Consider the following 24,127-nt stretch of genomic DNA (forward strand, 5'->3'; position numbering starts at 1 on the left):
TTAGTTTGACTTCTGTCTTCTGAGAAACTGGCCTAAGCTAAGTCAGTTAAGGCTTCTCTTTTAACGTTTATGACCAAGGCAAGTTAGAAATAATGCTATAATATAATTTGCTGAATTTCAAAGCTCCTCGTGTGACCATGGCATCTGCATGTCCTGTTCTTCGCCTGAGATTTTTTTTCTCTTAAAAGAAACATCAGACGTTTTTAGGCTTGCCTTTTCCTGTTCCTGTTTCTTTGTTTAACCTTCAAAGGCAGTGATTCAGAATAACTGAGTAGCTCACAAGAATGAGTGAGTCAGCCACTCCTCCTCCTAACAGAGGGTTCTTCTTCAAAAACTACACTGTTTTTCAAAAGCACTGGGCCTTCACTGATTTAGGCACTTTTGCAAATTCAGCCTTTTAGTTATATGTTTATGCATCAATTGAAGAAAAAGATTTTATAATTCTAGTGGAAAAATTTGTCAGTTTTTCTCCAAAAATAAACTCTAGATTTGTGCATGAACACCTGTTGTGTTGTGTTGAACAACTAGGCTAAGTGTGATGACTATGCTGTTTTTGACAGAATGTCAGTTATAAAAAGCCTGCAACCGTGATGTGTGCTGGATGAATTCTGACCACAGAGTCAACTTTAAAGTTGCTAGTGGGACAAACTTATGTTTTAATACACACTTGATTTGGTGAGCATGTGTTCTTTCAAAGCAATAACCACAATATTTGTTGTAACAGAGGGGATTCATTTTTACTTTTTATAGACATTGATTCTTAAACCCAGAGTTCAAATTTGTAATTCAGAGGAATATTTATTGTAACACTATGTAAAATAACAAAGAAGAAACAGACAACAAGGCTTAGGTGGGTAACACTAACAGATGGTAACAGGAATAATTCAAGCCTTATTACATTTCAGCTTCTTTTGTCTTTAAGGACCAGGTTACTTGTACATGAAGTAGAAATAGAAACTTTATGCATAATTTTAAGAAAAAGTAAGAGGCAGAAATAAATGTGTACAGTTAATTTGCGTCCATTCACATTCCTGAGGCTATCAGGGATGAATTTGCCCCAACACTTTTTATATACTTTGAAGTGCTTGATTATGACAACCTGAAGTAACGATCTTGCAGCTGAAGATTCGTGGATAGCAAGACTCTTCTTTTTCCAGTCCATCATCCTTCTACTCCTTAAGTCTAGATATTTAGCTCCTAGGATATGAAGTGTTTTTAAGTAGGTAATGCACATCAGCAAGGGGAATCTACAGACTGTTGTAATAGCATTCAATGGTAGTTACAGTGAAGTTTTTGTTATCCTCACTGTCTCTTTCAGAGTGACACATAGTAAGAGTCAACTTTTATTTCCTTTATTTATTTGCTTAAAAAACAGAGATGATCCAGGAATTTTTTTTTAAAGGCTTTACAAAGTCCTGTATTGTAATAAGCATGTGACTTAACATTTGACTAGAGAAGGAAATTTGTTCCTTTAAAGATGAGAGTGCAGGAACATGCCTCCCCCATGCCCTACAAGTTTTCTGAAAGAACAGTATCACCCCATCTCTGCTTTCAGTACATCTCTGTTTTTTTTTGAAAATCCCTTTGAAAATACACTGCTCTCCATGCAGCTGCTCAGGGAAGTCTTGCCTTTGCCTGGTACCTGGTAGAATGCCTGATGTCCTGGGTGAGCACTGATGGTTCCTCCCAAGAAAGGGCAGTGATTATACTGTTGACCTCAATGCAATTAAAATTAAATCTATCTGTGTCACATGTTTGTCAAAAAGTAGTTTTAGGAATATAGAAACTACTAAATATCCATATTAAGTGATGATTATAAATGTGGAAATCATAACAGCTGGATCACTCATGTAACAGGCAGCTGTATTATTTTAGGAATGGGAAATTCTGGGATGAGTTAAATTGCAGCTAGTTGTATTAAAACATTTATTATCCAGCCAAAAACTGGCTTTAAGGCAGAGAATTCCTTGTGTGGACTGTCTTGAACGCAGACAGTAATTGACAACTGCTGTAAGAAATTTCCTGCAAGTGTGTGTTATCCCTCTTATTGAATATTATTCTGTTTTGAGCCTAATTGAAAACTGAAGATAGAAAACTCAGCAATTACTTTTCCCTGCAATACAGTATTTAATATTATGATTTCATGGCTGTCTGACTACAATGATTAGGAAGAACGTTTTCTTATAGTATTTACAGTGTCACAACAATGTATCAGAAGCATCGTCTATCAAGGGAAGGCACTATGATGTTAAAATACATTCCATTTAAAGCATATCCAATTAAAAAGTAAGATGCTGTTGAGTGTTATAGTTGAGGTAGTCAATAATTGCTCTGTAAGCTTTTTCTTGTCTTTGGCCTTGAAAAAGCTGTCCAGGATGAAGAAAACAGCCTAGAACTACAAAGGCTTTAATAGGAATGATGTGCAACAAAGAGGTAACACCTATGCAACAAAGGCATTTTACGTTTAGAACTGTACCAGCTTGCTAAGTCCAAGACAGCATGGTTATTTTTGCTAGTGGAGAAATGGGAAATAATAATCATAGTTGCTGATGGTTTTATAGTTATTTAATTGAAACAAACTACTCAGTGAGACAAACTCTTGACCAATAGCATGTGTTAAGTGGGGTAGAAACCCCTGGTATTTACAACAGGGCATTGGTTAGAAGTGAATAAGGACAGAAACTTGTTCTAAATGTCCCATAATTTTTCATGGAGAGTCTGAACATGTTCTCTAAATTTAAAATGTTTGCTTGGTGTTTTTTTTCTTTTTATATCAGATAGTATTACTGAAGTCTTCACTAACATCTATGTGACCAGTTTTGGACCTGTTTCAGACACTGATATGGTGAGTTTCTGAATTATCTGCATATATATTAAATGGTGTAAAATATATACTATTAACTTCTTTTAAACTTGTATTCTGCATTTACTTATTGTGGACAAATTGGGAGTAATTTCACTGAAGTCAAAAAGTGCCAAATCACAATAGTTCTAAAGATGGAATGCCCCTACTGACTGTACTTTGATTCCTATTCTGGAGCAGTCTTGAGATGAGTGAACTGTATTCTTCTTGCAGGAGACTACAGTGAAAGGTGCACTGCAGAAGCACACAATGTTCGCAATATTCTGAGGGACCCTGACTGGAGTCAGCCTAAACTAAACTTCTTGAAGTACGAGACTCGCAAGTTGAGTCATTGGCATAATTGTGTTGCTTTACAGATCAATCTTTCATAATTTGCAATATTTAGTAAACATTTAAAGGAAGTCATTAACATTAAAAAGAAAGAAACTATGATAATATTGCTCTGGATTACGATTTTTCATGAAAACAGCAATGGGAAAAACTCTAAGGCAAGGAGTCCTTTGAAGGCTCACTGCAAATCATACTCATGATTAGGGGGGATATGTTGCACCAAGGAGAAAGATATTCATGGGTATAAATAACATCACTAAAAGGAAAGAAGGGAAGGACAATCTGAAACTTATTTTAGCTGCCCTTTTAATTCCTGCAAGAAATTACTTTGTGAAGTGCTTTGAATATTATACATGAGACATAAAGTACTACCTGTGTTTATCCATAGGTACTTAGAATATTTAAAAAATATTTAAGACAATATTTGCTTTTTCTTTGAAAACCTATAGGTTATGCATCACACAAAAAAGGAAATATCTTGATGTTACAAGCTAGATTGCAATGAAATGAAATATTTGATTGTACAGTGTACATTTAAAAAGTTATCTACTCACTAATAGGTAATCATAGATTTGGAAGATATATTCTGGGGTTTTGTGTTTGGTTTTTGTGTGTAATAGTTTCAGTTTTCAAACTTTGTTTCAATTGTAATGATTACATTACTGAGACTTCACATGAAAAGTTGTTTCACAGGAAGAATAGACATTTATTTTCTTTTTGTCACTTCATATGATACTGATTCTCTTGAGGTTTGTTCCTGATGATATTAAATTTATGAAATTATTCTTATTTTGTTACTAATTATAAAACACAAATTTTCTTGGCTAGATACAAAGGAGATGTGAACATTTAGTTAGTCTAGCTTCTCATGACTTTTTACACTTAAAATATTCCTGTGAAATGGGGAGATGAAATTAACCCAATTTTAAAGATGTGGCACTGAGGCACAAGGAGATGTACTCAAGGCTGTGCAAGTCATCTGTGCTTAAATGAGACTTTTGTGAAAATCTCCCTGAGCCTAATCCATTTACATGTACAGCTATGACAGGTCACTTGATGCTACAGCTCAAACAACTCTGTGCAGAAGTGTTAATCAAAACATTGTGCAGTGCATCAGAACAGCAGCTGTTACTGTAATGGGTAGGTCTATTTGCAGATAAGTAGATAGGTAAGTAAGAGCAGTTTAATACTACTACAAGTTTCAGGGTTAATTTAGCTTGTTCAGTTGATAATTATAAAATCGTTTTCAAATGTATGACCAGTCAATTAGAAAATTTCAACATGTGAGTTTTGAAATAATAGCTTCCAAACTATAACATATTCTGTCAAACATGAAGGTGACATTACAGATTTTCCCATGAGTACTCTTTCATTTAGGTATTACATTACCAAATTGATAATGTAAACTATTATAAAGAGGGATTACTATATTTCTTCAGTAAATAGTGGAAGCTCTGGAATACACTCATTTTACAATTACAGAATCATAGAATGGTTTGATTTTTAAGAGATCCTAAAGATCATTTAGTTCCAATCTCCCTTCCATGGGCAGCAATGCCTTCCACAAGACCAGATTGCTCAAACCTGGGTTTGGATGCTTCCAGTGATGAGGCATCTACCACCTCTCTGGGCAACGTATTCCAGTGTCTCGCCACCCTCACAATGATGAAATTCTTCATATCTAATCTAAATCTATGCTCTTTCAATTTAAATCCATTACTCTTTGTCCTATCATTATATGCCCTTGTAAAAAGTGCCTCTCTGACTTTCCTGTACACCCTCGTCAGGCAATTTTATAGCTTTGTCCTTAAAAGGCTTCATTAGAAGAATAAGTTTGACTCTTGCCCCTGTCCTCCTAACTCTCCAAAGGATCTGTCAATCTCAGGTCTTTTCAGGAAAGTGGAGTCTCGGGTCCTGAGGTCCTCTGCTTTCACAGTGTGAGTGGTGAGGCCCTAGTTACATTAGGTTTTAGACCTGGGCACTGCTATTGCCTGAAACTCTTATAGTCATTGCTACCAGTGGGATTCCTTCCCCTATGATTTTTCATAGCAAAGAAAGCCAGTAGATGTACGACTGAACCCATTTGCATTACTTATTCGCCAGTTTAGTATTTCTTCCCCTTTGATGGTATCTTGTGGTGAACTACAGTGCTTAGGAAAATACCTGTTGAAAATGGGAAGGACATTCAATGGCTATGGGAGAAAATTAATATGTTTATAATGTGCAAGAGGGAGGTGGCACACTGAAAATTATTGTAGTTAAGGACATAGTTGTCACATAGCTGTTTTGATTCATGTTGATGTCATTCTAACCTTTGTTGTTCAGTTGATAGTCATTTGTGAAATTTCTGTTTTCTTCACTTAGTAGTTCCTATTAATGATAATATAGTATTTTGTGCAATCTGTACATTTTGTGCAATCTCAGCATGATTGCTACAATATAGGGTTTTATTAATGTATCAAATTAATATAAATTAATTAATATATAATGTATTTTTCCACTATCACAATTTTGCCAAAAATAATTAAGTACAATGGAATTTGATCTTTGATTTTGGCCAGCTGAGGTTGTCATGATAAATTTAGGACATAAAAGCTGGACTGAGGTTTTTTCCTGAACTTATTGAGTCAAAAACTTTTGATCCTTGTTGTGGATTAACATTATGATTAACTTAAAAAGGTGCCACTTTGTTCCACTGAAATAATCTGTCACCAAATCTATTGACTCCTGGACAGATTTTTTTTTGCAATCTGTGCTTCAAACGAACTGATGTGGCTAAAATATTGTTCTATCTATATTAGCTGTTTCATAAAAATGCTATTGTATGTCAAAGGAAATGCCAATATACAACAGGAATTTTCAACATGATATTACAAACTGCTGAGAATCAAGGTAGGTCAACCAAAACATGAAATTATAATGGGAAGGTAAAACAAAAATGGGATTAAACAGATTTTGCTCACTCTTCTGTCTTTTTGAGCTATTGTTTTTCTGAAATATTTAAGTTCAGTATTATGATGCTATGCCTACAGGCTTTCAGCCAGGGCAGTGATACAAATTTAATTTGACATTAGCCTGAGAGAAGAAAAGCTGCATTGTTTAGAAAAACAAACCAAACACTGAAGAGAACTATATAAAAAAAGCACATATCTGAATTTTCTAAAGAATTATAAGGGTAAACTATGGTTAAATAGACTAATTAAAACATTTGTACTGAATTTTAAATATTTAATATTTTAAAAGTTCTGAGGTTGGATTATGATTTGTATGACAATAAAAATGTAAATAATTTCATTTAAATATCAAAACATTATTTCCTTCTTTTTTCAAAATTAATTATTTGATATCTGGTAGACTGAAATATCTTTAAAAACATCTATACTGCTAATTGAATTCAGCATTGCAAGCAATGTACTTTTACATCTTTTTCTGACTTACTTTCTTTCCAGGCTCTCCTGAAACTTTTGCTTCTAAAATTTCCCACATAGCCATAAGTATTGATGTCCTCGATAGGAAAAAAAACCATAAATAATAAATGACAAACAAATTTACTCCTTAAGCAGCAGTTATTCAAGACAGAGCATATAGGCACTGAGAATCTTTATATGAAGTGTGCTGTGAAACAAGGTTTGCCAAGATCTTGCCTATTTTTCCTCAGCAGTTTCTAGTCTTTCCTGCATTCCTACAACACACAGTTAGTAGGTGGCAGGATCTGGACAAGTTTTTCTTGAATGTTAAAATTAACAAGCTTTATGAAGGTTTGATGTTTCAACTTTAAACCTAAGCTTTTAATTGTCTTTGTGGAATTTTGTTTACTATGTCTACATCCATGTTTTTCTCTATTTGTAAACAATATTTTTTCCTAGTTTCTTGATGATAGACTTCAATTTTTTTCACTCCAGAAACATGAACATTTTTCTGTAGAGATTGTCCTGCACAGCTAGTTCATCACTACATACACTACTGTCTTCTCAGTTTTCAATTTATGTTTCACTGTTTCTGATTTTTCAAATATAGCAGAACAGAAAATTGCAAGTTAAATCCATAGACTGAATTTTTGAGGAGGATATCTCACATATGTCTTGCAGAGTTTCTCTTATTTTTTTCTGTTAGGAAGGCTTCTTCCTCTGTGCAGTATCCTGCCATGTGGATCAATATTGGAAATTGATTTGTCAGAAACTGTGACCAAACCCTTCACTGACATTATTTCTCAGTGTACCTCTTGTTTTGATTCAAGTCCCTGGCAATAGGCATCCATTGTGTTTAAGGGCTGCACTTTATCCATGTTTGAATAAAAAAAGGTACTGATAAATGTTTGTATTTTCAATGTCAGCAGCGTGAATAATATCCTGTAATCTCTTTTCTAGGTAACTTCTATTTGTATCTTTCACATCTCTTTCTTATCCATCCTTAAGGCTTATTTTAGACTCAGAGTTCATTCTGCATCAGGTTTATGGAAAGAAAGAACTAGAAAATCGTTCAGAAAATGTCCTTTTCAGAAATAGATGTGAATAGGAAGACAATCTATTCCTTAGACACTATCATTCAAACTGGTTAAACACATTTTTTGTCCAGATTTTTTTTCAAATACTTCATGTTTAGATTAAATGCTTAGACAAAAATGACTGAAGTTGGCAGATGAAGCAGAAATAAAAAACTTTAAATGAATTCTTCAAATAGTGGAAAATCATGCTACAAGTCCCTAGATATATACTACATACTCTTTATAGTATTAAAGATTGTCTATATCTGGCAGACATTACTTATGTATTTGAAAAGGTATACATGTTCTTTTGAAATGCAATTATAGGATAGCATTTAAGTTTTTAACAGGACTGTTAAGATTTTTGATAAAAAATAACCAGCAAGCCACAACCTTCCTTCATATGGGAATTTATTCAGAATATTTTCAAGTATTCTTTTTACTGATGTATAGGATCCACACCTCCCAAAGACCTGGACCTGAAAGAAATTTGTTTGTCTGTTTCCTTCCCTGTTCTGTGTTTTGTACACATCAGAAGATAAGTTTAAGAGAAGAGTAAATATACTCCGTTTATACATGCGTGTGGTGAGATTTGATGTTATACACAACTAATCAAATGGCTTACTACAGACTCTGAGTAGTCAGTGTTTGTTTTTGAAGTGTTAAGGGGAGTTTGGGAAGAGGAGAATTGCAGAAGAGATAAGTAGAAAGTGAGATGGAGATGGTAGAAACATTGTTTTCTAGATACACCAAGGTAAAGCCAAGAACTATGGTGTTTTGTAGGCTCTTGTAGTACATTAGCCCTGGTACCTTTTGCACCACAAATAAATCTGTCCCACTGAGAGTGAGATGACCAAGACAACAAACAAATTATTTTTTCCTCTTACTTTAAAGCTAATTTCATCATTCACTTAAAAGCAAGATCCAAATGCTTAGTTCAGAAGTTTGGTAAATTAATTTGCAGAGGTTTCTTCACAATCTTGCAACTCACAAACTCACAAATACCAGATTATAGCAGGAATGCATATAGTGGGTAAATTATTTTGCTTTGAATGATTACATTTTCTTAAATTTCCTGTCTAGAACTCCTTCTTTCTTTCCTTGGAAGTTGTTTTGATACTTAGTTGTGTACCAACCGTTTGACAGTGTTAGTATTTGACAGGATTAGTTGTATACTAAAATTGATGTTTTTAAGAAAAACGGAAGGAAAGTTTACACATTGCCTTAAGCTAGATATGACATCGAGACTGTGCCTTTTAAGAACTAACATTAAGAAATTACACTGATGTAAAAATAATTAATATGAAGCCCCTATATTAGCTAAATGAGAATTAGGTCCAGTGATCTTACATGTTAATCTCATCAATGTAGCAACCATGGTATATCTGACTGTCTTTAATGAATCAATAAAAAGATGTGTGCCATTCTCCTTTTCCTTGTGTCTAATGTTTTGTATTTATCTTCTAAAAATTTTGTATTTTACAGAAATCAAAATTTACTTTCATGGTTAAATTGATGTCAGTTAATGACTCTAACAGTGGTCAAGAAAAAGCCAGACTTTCTTTACAGAATTGACTGAGAAAGATCTTTACAAGCAGAGGGTGATTAATAAAATGTCAGTCTGCTCCATGAAAATTCTGCTTGCTAATGGATGTTCACAATTTTTGAGATTTTTGGAACACTTCCATCTTTACTCCAGAGACAAAGACTGCCAAAATCTTCCAACAACTAGCTGAAAAGATGAGAGTACATTTTTTGTTGTTTGAAATTTTTCCAGACAAATCTGGCCTTGGCAAAAAAAGAGAAGACTGCAGTATAGTGAGGTGGGATTGCTTATACTCAGGTCAGTTAAAGCTTCTCCCAGATTTACCAATGTCTTTTTTTTTTTTCAAATGTGCTACTGTTATGCACAAAAATTGCATATTAAAAGGATGAAATTCCTTTCACAATTTTATTCTTCTAACCATTGAACTGACAGAGCCTCAAGTGCTTCTTAACACTGTAGGAAGAATCTCACTGTACCTAAAATTCCATGTAAGCTAGTCTAATACATATTAGAAAGATTATGTTTAATTGTACTGTGTTAGAGTCCAGCTGTGAAAGGCTCATTTCAGACAGAAATTAGTAGGAAGCATTTGCTTGTCTATAAATGATCAAAGGAATCCCTTGTAGTCCTTGAAGTATACTCTTGTGATTTTCTGGAATACTGCAATATATACTGGAGAGTGGTTTGGTAATATCTAGAGATAGCACTTTTTTTTTTTTTCATATGGGAGATTATCTGCAAGTTGTATGAAATGAGTATCAGGTATTACATTCTTTTTTTCCTGAAATTCAGACTTGGAGTTTCGAACAGAATGTTAGTCTTTCTTGGAAAGTAAACATTACACAACCTTTACCACAAAGTGGTACGTATATGAAATAGGAAATAGTTACAAAGTCTTTATGTAGCATCTTTTGATAAATGCTAGCTTTTATCACATTGATTATTTTCAAAATAATGTAATGGTTTCCTCTTTTTTTAGTGTTTTTGTATAGTAATCATGATAGGGATATTCATGACCATAAGTGGAATAGATTTGGCTAGGAAGAGTATATGAGATCAGAGAATATAGCACTGGGATGCAAAAGGCATGGATTTTATTTTGCTATTCATAATTATTCTGTAAATGGACTGAGACAGTTAATTTAGTGTCTGTGCCTTAGTTTCCCTCCATACAAAACTGAGATCTGAATGCTTCCTTTGATAAATACAAATTATATAAAAACTATATATGTTGGAAGACATTGAAGAAGTGAGACCTTTGATATTCTTTATTGATGGAAACATTAAAAAACCTTAAGATTTATATTCTAATCATTTATATGCAGGGATGTTTGTCAAAAGAACCTATAGGTCTTGCCACTCCTGTTGAATTTCAGTGGAATTTCGATACCTTACTCCTTCAGGCTCTTCTTTCCACTTATTTATACCTCAACCATCAATCTTGTCATACATTGCAATGATTTACTGGCAAAGTCCCTCAGAATCCACAAGGAGGCTTTTGAGGCAATTATTTTCCTGGAAACATAGTGTTGATAGCCAGATTTCATGTATTTGCCCCGCTCCAGCGTGCTGCTCCTGATCCTCCATGATTTTATTCAATTCATTTTGTGACTTTCCCAAGTCTACAACTGAATGGATGGATAACTTGGAATTTTTAAATGGGGTTTTGAGTTACACAATATTTAGAAAATAAAACAACATATCAATCAGCAAATAAACCAGGATAATAGAACATAATCTATATAGAGAAATGAGCAAATTACTTGTCATGAGGAATTGCTCTGGCAGTGATGAGAGTAAAAGATAAGGTATAAAATCAACGAAATACATATTTTAGAAGTGTATACTTTTGTATTTCACAGATATATTTGCTAAAATATTAGAGATAATAGTAAGTGACATTAGAGAAATCCAAGTAAATTAATTTTCAGTGTACTATAGTGTTACTTTAATATTAGCTTGAGTAACTATAATTTTAATTTGATAAATTAGGAAAATATGTTGTAGTAATGTAAGACCTCCTGATATAACTAAAAGTTATGCTTGTGGTTTGGTCAGATTAGTTTTTAAGTATCCCATTACATTGTTCCAAGATCTCCCTGAGCACCTGACACATTTCCTAATAACAACTGCTTTCTCTCTTGCTCCTGCCATACTCCTTCAGGTAACAGAATTATCTTTCCTTTATTCCATATGCTCATCATAGCCTCTGGCACTGACTTGGAAAAGGTCTTCACAGCTCCTTGGCTCACAGACCAAAGGAGCTAAAAAGGGCTGTCACTTCTTGCTGTCTGCTCAGCACTCCTTTTATACCAGGATGTGATTAACTGAGACAAAACTTAAGCCTTGTTAATCAGCATACAAGGGAGCCAGCAAAAAGTGATGAGGGTTGATAAGTTCCTTGAAGTCAGTTTTACATTGAAATCACTTGAATATTTTACATGGGTTGAATTTTATCAGGACTTGTCCATTCGAAGATAATGCACTTGAAAATGGTTTACATAAATTTGCAGAGTAATTGCAATAGCACAACTGTTAAAACAATATGTTGTAACGTACTGACATTTTGAAATTATGAAGCCATTTTGCATCTATCCAACAGAAGTGAAATTGCACCAAGGTAACATTTGCCAATACACAGAATACAGTTTGCTAAGCTCTATCTTTTCTAATTTATATGCTTCACTGAAAGTAACAAACCACTGAATTTACCTATCAAATTTGGAATTAGTTGATGAATTTACATTATCAATGTTTAATAAGTATGTTTTTTGTTTGTTTGTTTAGAACAGCAACAAAACCAAGCAGATGGGATGCCCAGCACACTGGGTGACACAGGCATCTGGTCTAGGTTGTCAGTCTGTTTTCTCTTGTATCATTTTCTCCTGCATAATTTTCTCCAGACTTCCTTCCCAAGATTAGGCATCAAAGTTCAGCAGACATTTTGTATCACTTGTTCATCATCAGCTATTGTGCCCTACCTATGTACTTTTGTTAATAAAATCCATACCACTACATAGCCTTACTTTCTCCTTTGGAAAACTCTTCCTTACATCAGTTTGCCTGTGTCTGTTGTACCCTTTATGAGTAGCCTTGTTTCTTTTCTTTCAGTCTCAGCCATTCTCCATGCTTTTAAAACGCTGGGTTACTCTCCTTTGACTTAATTGCTGCAGCAACTATTTAATATCCTTCTGTGATTTTTTGTTTTCTTACTTCTTAATGTAAACTAGCGGTGTTTATTAAAATTACCTTTGCCACATGCTATATCTATCAGATACAGAAATCTAAATCTTGTAAGGTTTGATATGCAAGCAACAACTAGTAATCATGAAGGAAAATGTCATTTTGTATTATGGTTGTTCTTCCTTGAAAATTTTACCAAAGGAATGTTTGCAACTAGAGCTTTTCTGTTTTGGTCCTCAAAAAACAGATGAATGTTTCATTGTGTCAAAAAAGTATCTGTTTATTCCATTGCAGGAATACACAATAGATGTTTTCTTCCGTCAGAGGTGGAAGGATGAGAGATTAAAGTTTAAAGGCCCAATGAACATTCTTCGATTGAACAACTTAATGGCCAGCAAAATCTGGACCCCAGATACATTTTTTCATAATGGGAAAAAGTCAGTGGCTCATAACATGACAATGCCAAATAAGCTTCTACGAATCCAAGATGATGGGACTCTCTTGTACACCATGAGGTAAGCCTTTTTGTCTGTTCCCTACTCAAGCTATAGATGTGATTTTTCCAGATAACAATATGAGGTTCCAAGAAGACTCTCTTTTGTTTCATTTCAGACATAGCAGAAGGAAAGCCAGGAAAATGTATGTTTTGTTTTTAGTTCTATTAGAAGTCTATTGGCTGATTATAAGTTAGATCAGTTTTCCTACACATTCTTTGTTTTTATACTTCTCTAAGCTATTAAAAGATCCTGACCACCAATAGAAAGTGTTTTGAGACCTTCAGATGGTTATCACTGTGTAAACATTAAGAATACTCAAAGTTTACCACTTCATCTTAGAATAAATAAAATAGTATATGACTTCTGCCTATTACTACACCCATTGTACTGACCATGTGAACCCTTAAGCAAATTTTTTATTACTGTCAATGGCAATAAAGAATAAAGAGGAAGAAGAAATGGTTAATAAGGCCTCAAATTCTTTCCAGCAAGAACTACAGGGAAAATACATCTTACTCTGTAATAACTATTTCTTTAAATCTAATTACAATATTTTACATAGACTTTTAGTTTTTGTATCCTGTGCATGAATAGCAGCTAAGATAAACATTTAGCTGATAATAAATTTACTTAGAAAATAAGTTATGAAAATTGACAAATATCCTACACAGGCATAAGCATAATTTTTATTAGACTGATTTCTTCTTCTTTTAGTAATAATGTCACCAATAGATATTTTTTTGCATTGTTTAATCCAAATTTCCAGAAGCCCCTGACTTAATTTCTTTCTTTTTCTTTGAGAATATTTATAAATTTAATTTCTTGTGAATATAGAATTAAAATCCCCACCCTAAGATTTAAAATGTGAGCTATAAGGCAAACATGTGATGTGCAACTTTTTCCATGCAGCCATACCAGCATCCCTTAAACCCGATTTATTATACAACACCCAACAGTGTATAGTATCGATAAGTGGACTGCTAGTAGTGCTGGATAATGTGATGATTGCAGAGGTTCAGAAAAGTTTGCTGGAAATAAATTGAGATCTCCATTTTGAGTTCTTTGCTTGGATTCAAATCAATATTTGAACTTGTATCTGTAAAAATTGACTAAAATTCTCTCCCTCCAGAAGATACTATAAACATATGCTGTAAATATCACAGAAGGGTAGCAGTTGGAAGGGACTTTTAGAGATCATCTAGTCCAACTCCCCTGCCAAAGCAGGTCCATGTAGATCAGGTTGCACATGAACATGTACACATGGGTTTTAAAAACCATCAGAGAAGGAGACTCCACACCCTCCCTGAGCAGCCTGTGCCAGGACTCCCTCACCCTCACAATAAAATAGTTTTTCCTTATGTTTAAATGGAACTTTTTTGTGTTACAGCCTCTATCTGTTACCCCTTGTCCTGTCACTGGACACTAAAGGAAAAAGTGTTGCCCCATTCTCCTGACACCCACCTGTTAGATACATATAAGTGTCTCAGCCACAGTCTCACCTACAGACTAAGCAGCCCCAGTTCCTGCAGCCTTTCCTCATAAGGAAGATGCTCCAGTCCCCTGATCATCTTGGTGGCCCTGTGCTGGACTCTCTCCAGAAGTTCTCTGTCCCTCTTGAGCTGAGGAGCCCAGAACTGGACACAGGACTCCAGATGAGACCCCACCAGGGCAGAGGAGGGGGGTTGCAGAATCTCCCTTGACCTGCTGGCCACACTCTTCTTGATGCATCCCAGGATGCCATTGGCCTTCTTGGCCACGAGGGCACATTGCTGGCTCATGTTTAATTCATTGTCAACCAGGAATCCCAGGTCTCTCCCTGCATGGGGCAATATTAAAGTATCAAGAAATATTAATATTAAAATAGTAATATTTTAATATGAAGAAATACTGTTTGAAACCATTAAGAAGATTAAAAAAAAAATGGTCATGTCAGCTAGAATTAACTAAACATTTTCATGACTTGCAACTGTGTTGCCTCTAAGGGTGTAAGATTACTGTGTAGACTGTTTTAATTGTCTAGATTTTAAACAGCCATTTTTATCTCTTGTCTCTTTAAAATGGGGAAATAGAAATATGGAATAGTTTTGGATGGAGGAGTGGGAGGGCATAGTGGGGAATACAATAACGATGAACCACTGGAAGTACAGGAGGATGTAGTTAATGCTTGAGGCTTGACGAAGATGAACAAACACATACAGAGAAAAATCTGTACCCAGAAGAGACTTACAGGATAACAGAGCATTTGAGGGGAGGGTGTTTGCTTTCCTTTTTTTTTAATAAAAAATAATGGGAAAGAAAAGTCTGTCAAAAACTTTCTTCAGAGTATTTTCTGTGCTTTTCTAATGAGCCTTTGAGAGCTATATAATCACACATGTACCCCAGAATATTATGAGAAGAAAATGACTGTTCTTAGCAACCTGGAGTTACATAATTTATATTTTCATTTAAATGGCCTTTCCTCATAGTTTTGAGGTCAGCTCTTCAATGTTTTTGGTGATAAGTCAATGCTTTCCAAAGGAACACATAAAAGGGAAGAAGCAAGAGCTGATTTAGATTTTAATTAGTTTAATATAACATTTGAGTTTCATCTCCTAAATCAGCATGAACTCTGTTCATTTCTGTGGAATTGATTTTCTTGTGCTGCTAACTGACTTAAATGCATAGCGGTCTTTTGCCTTTTTTAGGCTTACAGTCCAGGCTGAATGTCCAATGCACTTGGAGGATTTCCCTATGGATGCACACTCATGCCCGCTGAAATTTGGCAGCTGTAAGTATATGAGGAGAAGTTTGGCCTTTGGTCAGAGAATATCTAACTTTGCTTAGCATCACTTTGTTTCAATAAGTTGTTATATGAAACACAAGATGATACTTTTACAAAGTTTGTAACCTGACACATTGAAATTTCTCTATTCAGTGTAGAGTCTTCTATTGTATTTTAAAGCTTTCTCAACTCCAGTTAATAATAAACTCCATGAACCTATTTCAACACTGCACTGATTTACTTCTATTCCAGTGTGCATATCGATGAATGCAGATCTGGATGCATGTAGGCTGTGTATCTTTAATGAAGAGCAGATGAAGGACTTCAAAGAATTAATTGCTTTCATTTATTGAAACATTTATTTTCTCTTTAATGTTAATGATACTTGTTTTTACATTTGTAGTTGATGAATACAACAACAAATGGCTTCTTGTAACAGAAATATCACTCAGTGCATTTGCATGTTATAGGCAGATGGAGGTTAATCACACTAGTATTATTTTAATAGCAGCATAACTTCATTTGACTACAGTGAAGCCTTTATTCTTCTTTGTGAATTAGGATCATATATATATTTCCTGAATTTTGTACATGATGAGATTTCCTTTTTTCCTTTGTCTGTGGCCTAAATTTTCTCCTGCCCCAGTAAAGGGAATGTTTTTTGAGGAAACCAGTTAATACTCTTAAATTCTGGCTGATTTTGTATTACTTGCAGCCATCACTGGTTACAAAATAGGATGAACATTGTCAGAGCACTGTGCACACTCTCTCTGCATCCCTGACAAATCCCTTTTCCTTGAAGTTCGGAGCAAATTAAACTAAGCCTCTGTTTCTGATGACGTTTCCACACTAGAGGGAAATCTTAGCCATGGAGATAGAAGACAATTAGAATTAGTAATGTTTGTATCATGGATCCTTTTCTTACCCCCTAAATATTATACTATTGATACGTAATACAGCATAACTAACACCAGAGATGTGAGACAAAAATGGCTACAGACATAAATGCAGACAGTATGTTCAATTTATAAGGTAAGGGAGAAAAAAAGTCTCATATGTAGCCTCAAAACGACTTAAAAACCCACATAATAATGAAACTAACACTCCCACAAAGAGCCTACTTTATAGTATGCCATTCCTAAGTTGGAAACCCTTCTGAGTATGTATATTAGACTTTATGTGAACAGTTTATTTTTTTTTCTGCCCTCATTTGTTTTGTTGGGTTTTTTTGTTTGTTTGTTTTGCTTAGTAATTTGTTCTTGATTCTCTGCCCATGGTTTCTTATTTTCTAGTAAACGGGAGAACTCAAACTGTGAACAAAGTGATTTTAGAAAAGCTGTCTTTTACTTCCCCTATAGTCACCTGTACTCCTGCCTGTTGGCAGATCCAGGAGACTGTTATTTTTGTTCATTTTAAATGACCTCAAAGTCATTTTATTTCTTTACCTAGAACCCATTTCTATACTAGTGTGAATTTTTCAGCTTTTATTCTGGCATAGGGTTTGAATTATCAATAGTGGTGATAATAAGCAGGAATCTTGAGACTTTTTCTTTATCTGAGGCAAGTCTGCCAGTGTTATATATCTGTCGCACCTCTTCTTATGCTACTAATCTTACATTGCTAAGAGGATCATCAGCCTGTGCAAATGTCTCATGTGTTTTTTATTAATACAGAAAAGAAAAGCCAAATTGAATACATTGCAGAAAATGTAACTTAATAGATTGCCGTTCTTTATCACAAAGTCTAGCCAACAGTGAGGAGGATGGGGACAAATCAGCAACTGGCAGTATTGCTGGTTTGCATTAAAGCAGAGGTCTTCTTGTGGGAAACTGGAGAGATAAAAGGGAAGTATTAAAATCTTTACATGCCACTCACCTGATAGATTTTTTTATTCAAGCAATTTATGGCTAGTTACATGAAGAAGCTTTTTTTTAGGCCTCCAAAGTTTTCTCAACTGAAAATGTTTTCAGCCCCATAGAAATGATCATTATTTGTTTCACTTCAGTACAATTATGATATAAGACTTAAAATGAACGTGTCTCAGTTCACAATTTTTTTCCAGCAGTGATTTACCCTTTTCCTTTCATAGTACATTTGTTAGTAGGGTATAATACCAGAAAAACTTGCAGGACATACTCAATTTTTTTCCTTTCTTACTTACTGGAGAGGCATTAATGCTATTTAAAATACAATGTTGATTTGCTTTCATTCTAGTTTATTTTTGACAGACCCTAGGCTAAATGTATGTTTGATCATAAGTGAGAGAGCAGTCTGCTAAATGTCAGTGTGTCCCACAAAAAGATACCAAGGAGTGAAATTTAGGAGGATATACATGGCAAGGCACAGAGAAACTATAGGTTTATAAGGGCATTATCACTGAACCTGACTTCCTATATTTACATGTGAACTTCAGCTATTAATAAAAGTAGAGAGTGGGGTCAATGGAAAGTCAGAACAATATAGGATTGAATTTTCAAAAATGTTGTGTGTCCTAAATCTTGCAAATTGTAGTTCTTTTCATCTGGCTTACCATGAGTTTTAAAACACCTATAATATCTAATCTCTGACAAGTTTTTAACATTATAGATGGCTTTTGTAATTTAATAGCAATTAATTGTGCTTAATGAATCACACAAATGTTCCTATGCTGCAATAGGCATTTACCCTACAGTAAAGCTATTTTAAATGTGCAAACATATTTTTTACCACATCAAGTTTTTTAGTTGCTTTGTTTTTTATTTAAATAAGTAGCTCTTCTAGTTCTATGATTTTGATGGAATTTACTGATAAAATATTTTCTTTTACTTCCCACAGATGCATACACAACTTCAGAAGTGACATACATTTGGACTTATAATGCTTCTGACTCAGTGCAGGTGGCTCCAGATGGCTCAAGATTGAATCAGTATGATCTTTTAGGCCAAACGATTGGAAAAGAGACAGTTAAATCAAGTACAGGTTAGTAAAAGATATTTTGAAGAAAAAAGCACTCCCTGAGCTATGAAGAACGTAGGCAGTACTGGTGGTGCAGAGGGCTACTGAAATAAACTTGCAAAATGTGACGTGTTAGGTGTAGTATGGTACAAGTAACACATAGCAGCACCTTACTGATTCTTTCAAGTTAATAGGTAACTGGTGATCGCAGAGGTGAGCTTGTTCTCAGTGATTGTTTTTTAATGCTATCTGGATCTCAGTCTTGAGTCATAATGTTTGTAACCCAAGATGGGCATAAATGTTTAATTTCATATAGTAAATTACCCTTTTTGTTTACTAACTGGTGAAGCATGCAGATTTCAACCATTTTTTCCTTCCATCATGCTTTTGTCATTAAACACTCCATTATTCTACAAGGCTAGATTGTGTTCTTATGTGTGTCAGACAGTGATGGATCCCCATGATTGCCCTCTAGCTGTAGATTAAGTTCTCAGGGTACCTTTGTGTGAATACAAAGTTGCTTATGTGCAGAAGCCTACAGGACTGAAGGTCTTGTGAGGACATACAAGAATTCCTGTAAGTTCCGGAACCCTGATCTTTTCTGAAGCTCACTGGGAATAAAATGTAGTTGCACTCAAAAAGGTTCTTATGTTCTGTGAGATGCTTTCAGCTACAAAATAGGTTGTGTGAAATTTAACCCTAGCACATTGGTTCACATAAACATACCAAGCTTTCTTTTAGCAAAAAAATGGACTTTCTTGAGATCACAACCTTTTATTTAATTGTATTTTGTTTGTTTGTGGCACCTAGGTGAATATACAGTAATGACGGCTCATTTTCACTTGAAGAGAAAAATTGGTTATTTTGTCATTCAGACTTACCTCCCCTGTATCATGACTGTCATTCTCTCTCAAGTATCATTCTGGCTGAACAGAGAATCTGTACCTGCCAGGACAGTCTTTGGTGAGTATACTGAGTACCATTAGCGTTGTTTACAAGAGCTGAAGCTGTTAGGAAGCATTTCTGAAATCTGTTTGGTAAAGGCTTTTTGCTTTCAAGTTAGAGTGTTTAAGAAGTTGATACTATTTCTAGTTCAAACAGTTTTCAACTGCATCTTACAGATCTCCTGAGAATCCCAAAGTTTTTGGAAATTAGCACATATGAGAGAACTGTTCATATATCCTTGATTCTTTTCAAAGGAAGAAGCTTCACAGAATGGAAGAAGTTGATACTGCTTCTATTTAAAAAGTAAATCTAGATTATTTTTTTAAATATCTTACCTTGATATTATCCAAATATTTTTGCAATTGGTAGATAAGCACACTTTAAAATATTTTTGTAAATTAAGCAAATTAAAATTGAACTTGTTGAATTATTTGAGAGTATTATTTGAGAGCCCCAGTTCTGGGATACCCAGCACAAGAGGGACTGAAAACTGCTGGAGAGAGTCCAGTGCAGGGCCACCAAGATGATCAGGGGACTGGAGCATCTTACTCATGAGAAAAGTCTTCAAGAACTGGGGCTGTTCAGCCTGGAGACAAGGACATTGTGAGGGGATCTCATTAATATTTACAAATATCTAAATGGGGGATGTCAGGAGGTTGGGGCACCCCGTTTTTTCTGTTGTATCTAGTGACAGGACAAGGGGTGATGGAAAGAAGCTGGAACACAAAACATTCCATTTAAATGTAAGGAAAAATGATTTCATTGTGAGGATGAGGGAGCAGTGGCAGAGGCTGCCCAGGGAGGATGTGGAGTCTCCTTCCTTGGAGGTCATCAAGACCTACCTGGATACATTCCTGTGCAACCTGATCTAGGTGGACCTGCTTCTGCAGGGTGTGTTGGACTAGATCATCTCTACAAGTCCCTTCCAACCCCTACTATCCTGTGATTCTGTGTATGATTCTGTGATTAAGCTTTGCAAGCTGTGGTCTTCAAAGGAAACCCTGTTCTGGGGGGTCTGGGCAAAACTTTCTCACTAATTCAAATTGGAGTGTACTATAAGGCAGCAAACAGCTTCAGCAGCACAAAGTAATGGTGTTTCTCTTACAATAAGCTTTTGTTTTCATCTTTGTTAAAGCAAAATAACAAATGTCTTTCTAATTTACATAACTTAAAGTTCTTCTGTTTGCTTTTAAAGAAAAAGAGACTAGCACAACAGAAAGTAATGTCTGTGTGGAATCAGCCATCAGAAGTGCTGCATGAAATCATATGATCAGTCATCAGTAAACACCATGCACTCTTCAAAAAGTAGGCCAAACTCAAATGCGTATTAAGTATGATGCACAACAAAGCACTTACTGTCTCTCTTGGTAGAGAAAATGCCACACAAAGCATCGTGAAAATTGCAGGTTTGAGTATAAGCCTTATTGAAGTGAGATGAAATGGGTCAATAGTTTTAGTGGGACTAGAATTCTACCATGTTTTCCCAGACAGTTATCAGGCAGATTTTTTTCTCTCTATTCAAAGTCTTCTGTGAATTTGTCCATTTCTGCTTATCAAAATGGACATTCCTGTTTTGCAGCCTTGCAAGTATACTGTCAAATCCTTCTATATCTCTGTCTTTATCCTTTTCTGTACCCCCTCCTATACATTTGGGACAGTGTTACAGGTTTATCCAAAGAAAGTCTCACATCTCTTCCTAAAATGCAGTTTATGTTACTGTGTCATCAGTAACAAGGCATTAGGATCATTTTCCTTGAATATTGTGTTCCCGCCTGCATAACTCTTTCTTGTTCTTAATTTCTTTTTTGCTTAATTTATATTTGTTTGTGGGTTTTTTTTTTAATAAGTAATATCTGCATGACAACCTGATGCTTTACTTTCCAGGGTGTTTAATGTAGTATGAAACTGAGTAGTGTCCTGTTCCAGCATGTCCTGAGGGAATTGGGTAGGATGGCTGCAAGAACAGAACTGCACTACCCAGTGACATAAAATCTAAAGTATATTTACTAAGCACCATGAGTATATCAAGGACATAGCAATTTCTATGCCAGTATTTAATTTCTGACAGACAGATATACACCTCGTGCACCAGTCAGGACCCCATTTCTCCTCCAGGCCAGCTTAGACTAGCATCCTGAACCCAGGGTGATGAGCCACATCCAGACTCCCGATGGAGCAGCCTAGTCCCTGCAGGCAGCATTTGCACCTCAGGCCTAGCTTCTGCATTGGGTTGGATGTCCCCTGAAGAGCTATTTCTTACCATTCTTTTATGCTCTAGATGAGGTTGTCAGTATAAGCTGCCAGTGACCTCTCTATTCAGGTAGCCCCCGGCGAATCTCCAAGTCTTTCTCCATACCTACTGGCAGCAGTTGTCACTGGGATTTATGATGTCCTCTGGTCTCCTGCCTAAATGTGTCACAAAAATGTGAAGGTGGCCACAGTGTCTTAATAAAACTTATGTACTGCTTTTTACCATTTCATGACTTGTACCAAGTTAATGTTGACAGTTAGAGCTGGACATTCAAGGTCTCATTTGGGTAGTCCTTTCAGGTAGACTCCACACAGTGACAAATAAAGCCCATACTACAGCTAAGTTAATAAAACAAGCAACTTCCAGTGGGGAATATAAAAGAGGTTGGACTAGATGATCTCTCAAGGTCCCTTCCAGCCCTTGAGATTCTGTGATTCTGTGATTTTTATTGATCATACTTAATTTTTCATTTCTATGTGGAGTAGTCACTTGCTAGATATCTCTCTTTGCATTGTATAATAAATATATCAATATTAAAATATGGTTAAGTAGAAAGTATGGGTTTTGATAAAGTGTTTTTCAGAATCAAGAAGAAATTTATTTCTAGTACATTCTTGGGAGCTACCAAGTCCTGGAAAGGACAAACTGCTGCAACACTGTTCCTTTCAAAGAAAAGAAATTCCTATTTATTCAAAGCACCACATAGAATTTATTATTTTATGCTTGAAAGAAGTTACTTTTCCCTTTCTATTCTTGCAACGTATTTTCAAGTTCTAGGCTAACATTAAGGGCTTGGTATAATGAGGCTTCTTATACAGTTGAGCTCTTTAATTCCTTTTCTTTATGGCATCTGTTTAATGTTGTTGACCTAAGCTATCCCAAATGAATTATGGCCTGATGTATTATTGTTGTGACTTTGCTTTAAGTTATTGGAAAAAGAAAATTTTATCTTTGTTAGTTAAATAAGTCTTGAATGTGTTTTCTCTAGCCAATAAATTTGAAAAGTATTTAATTGCATTTTTAACAGAAGGGAATAAGCCTGATTCATAATGCCTTAATTTAGTGGAAGATTACAATCTATTTTGTTTAGTGTTTATTGTTACGTATTTAGTGTCAACAATATTAGCAAAAGTAATCTTATGCAGATTATTGAATTGTCACTTCATTTTTAATGGGTCATAGCATTTAGAAACATCACATGTACTTGAATAGTAGTTAGATACAGGTGACAAAAATCAGAAATTAATTCCACAGCATTCCTATCCCTGTGTTCTACATGTTCTTCGTATGTCTTTGCTGAACGTATATTAATTACTGTACGTTTTGAAGCAAAAAAACATTTAGACCTGAAATAGACTTTTTACTTGTGCAACTACAAAAAGGAGAACCTAAGAAAAATTCAGATAGGCTCACTGGCTCTTTTCACATAGGAAATGAATAACACATACCCTTCCTTTTGAACATTTCTGTATATACAAAGTACTTTTCTCCATTCTGTTGAAAAAAATCTTGCCTGTATTTGTTTCTCCTTTAATGTTCTGCAGATTATCTTTTGTGTCTTTAAAGATATCCTACCACTCACAAATTTTAGTCTAGAATTTCCTATTTAGGAATTTCTGCTCATGGTAGAAATAACACTCTAGTGCTATGCAATGGGAAAGCATATCTGGAAAACTGTAGCCCTTAATTAGAGACTGAGATGTCTGCAGATGAACTAATAAGTCTTCTCAGGTCAGTGATGTTTCAAAACACTGACTCATGTTCCAATAGTGGCATAATGACATGTGACTTTAACTGGAGCTAGGGTAAATAGAACTTGCCATTCAGCTTTGGGAAACAGCTTGGCTATTGATCAATGAAGAACTCTGTGCATTGGTGTATTGGTGCAGTGAAGCAACACAAGCACCCACTTCCCGACAGGTGTATGTAGCTTAACCAACTGACTGAATACAACTTTTTTGGAAATAGACTATGTTATGGCCCGTGGCCTCCCATGCTATTTAAAAAGGCTTCTGGCCTTTTTTGCTGTTCTTATGGAAGAAAGGGTAAACAGAGCACTTGAGCTATTTTCTACAATCTTTCTCTCAATGGTTGTTCAGACTTAACTCCTGGTGCCTAAGCAGAATTAATGTCCACCCATTTTGTGTTGTATTCTCAAATAATACATAATTGTCTAAGCAAAAAAGAAACAGTATGACATGTATTCAAGTGTTATGGTAAAATACTTTAAAATTACAATATCTCCAGAATTTTAAAGCTTTTGTGTCAACCTCCAACTGCTTACTTTTGGAGTAATAAAATGAAATCGTAATCTGTATCTCTGTAAAAGAGACA

General features: G+C 35.1%; 1 protein-coding gene across 1 annotated transcript in view; it reads left to right on the forward strand.

Moving 5' to 3' along the window:
- Nucleotides 1-24,127, forward strand: part of GABRA2 (gamma-aminobutyric acid type A receptor subunit alpha2) — a 55,941-nt gene that overhangs the window by 23,975 nt on the left and 7,839 nt on the right. The window contains exons 3-7 of the mRNA XM_010207562.2: nucleotides 2,778-2,845; nucleotides 12,700-12,920; nucleotides 15,587-15,669; nucleotides 18,478-18,621; nucleotides 19,408-19,560. Coding sequence (XP_010205864.1) covers nucleotides 2,778-2,845; nucleotides 12,700-12,920; nucleotides 15,587-15,669; nucleotides 18,478-18,621; nucleotides 19,408-19,560 — 669 coding nt within the window. The remainder of the gene's footprint in view (nucleotides 1-2,777; nucleotides 2,846-12,699; nucleotides 12,921-15,586; nucleotides 15,670-18,477; nucleotides 18,622-19,407; nucleotides 19,561-24,127) is intronic.

The sequence above is a fragment of the Colius striatus genome, chromosome 3 (assembly GCF_028858725.1).
Source record: "Colius striatus isolate bColStr4 chromosome 3, bColStr4.1.hap1, whole genome shotgun sequence".
NCBI classification, from domain to species: Eukaryota; Metazoa; Chordata; class Aves; order Coliiformes; family Coliidae; genus Colius; species Colius striatus.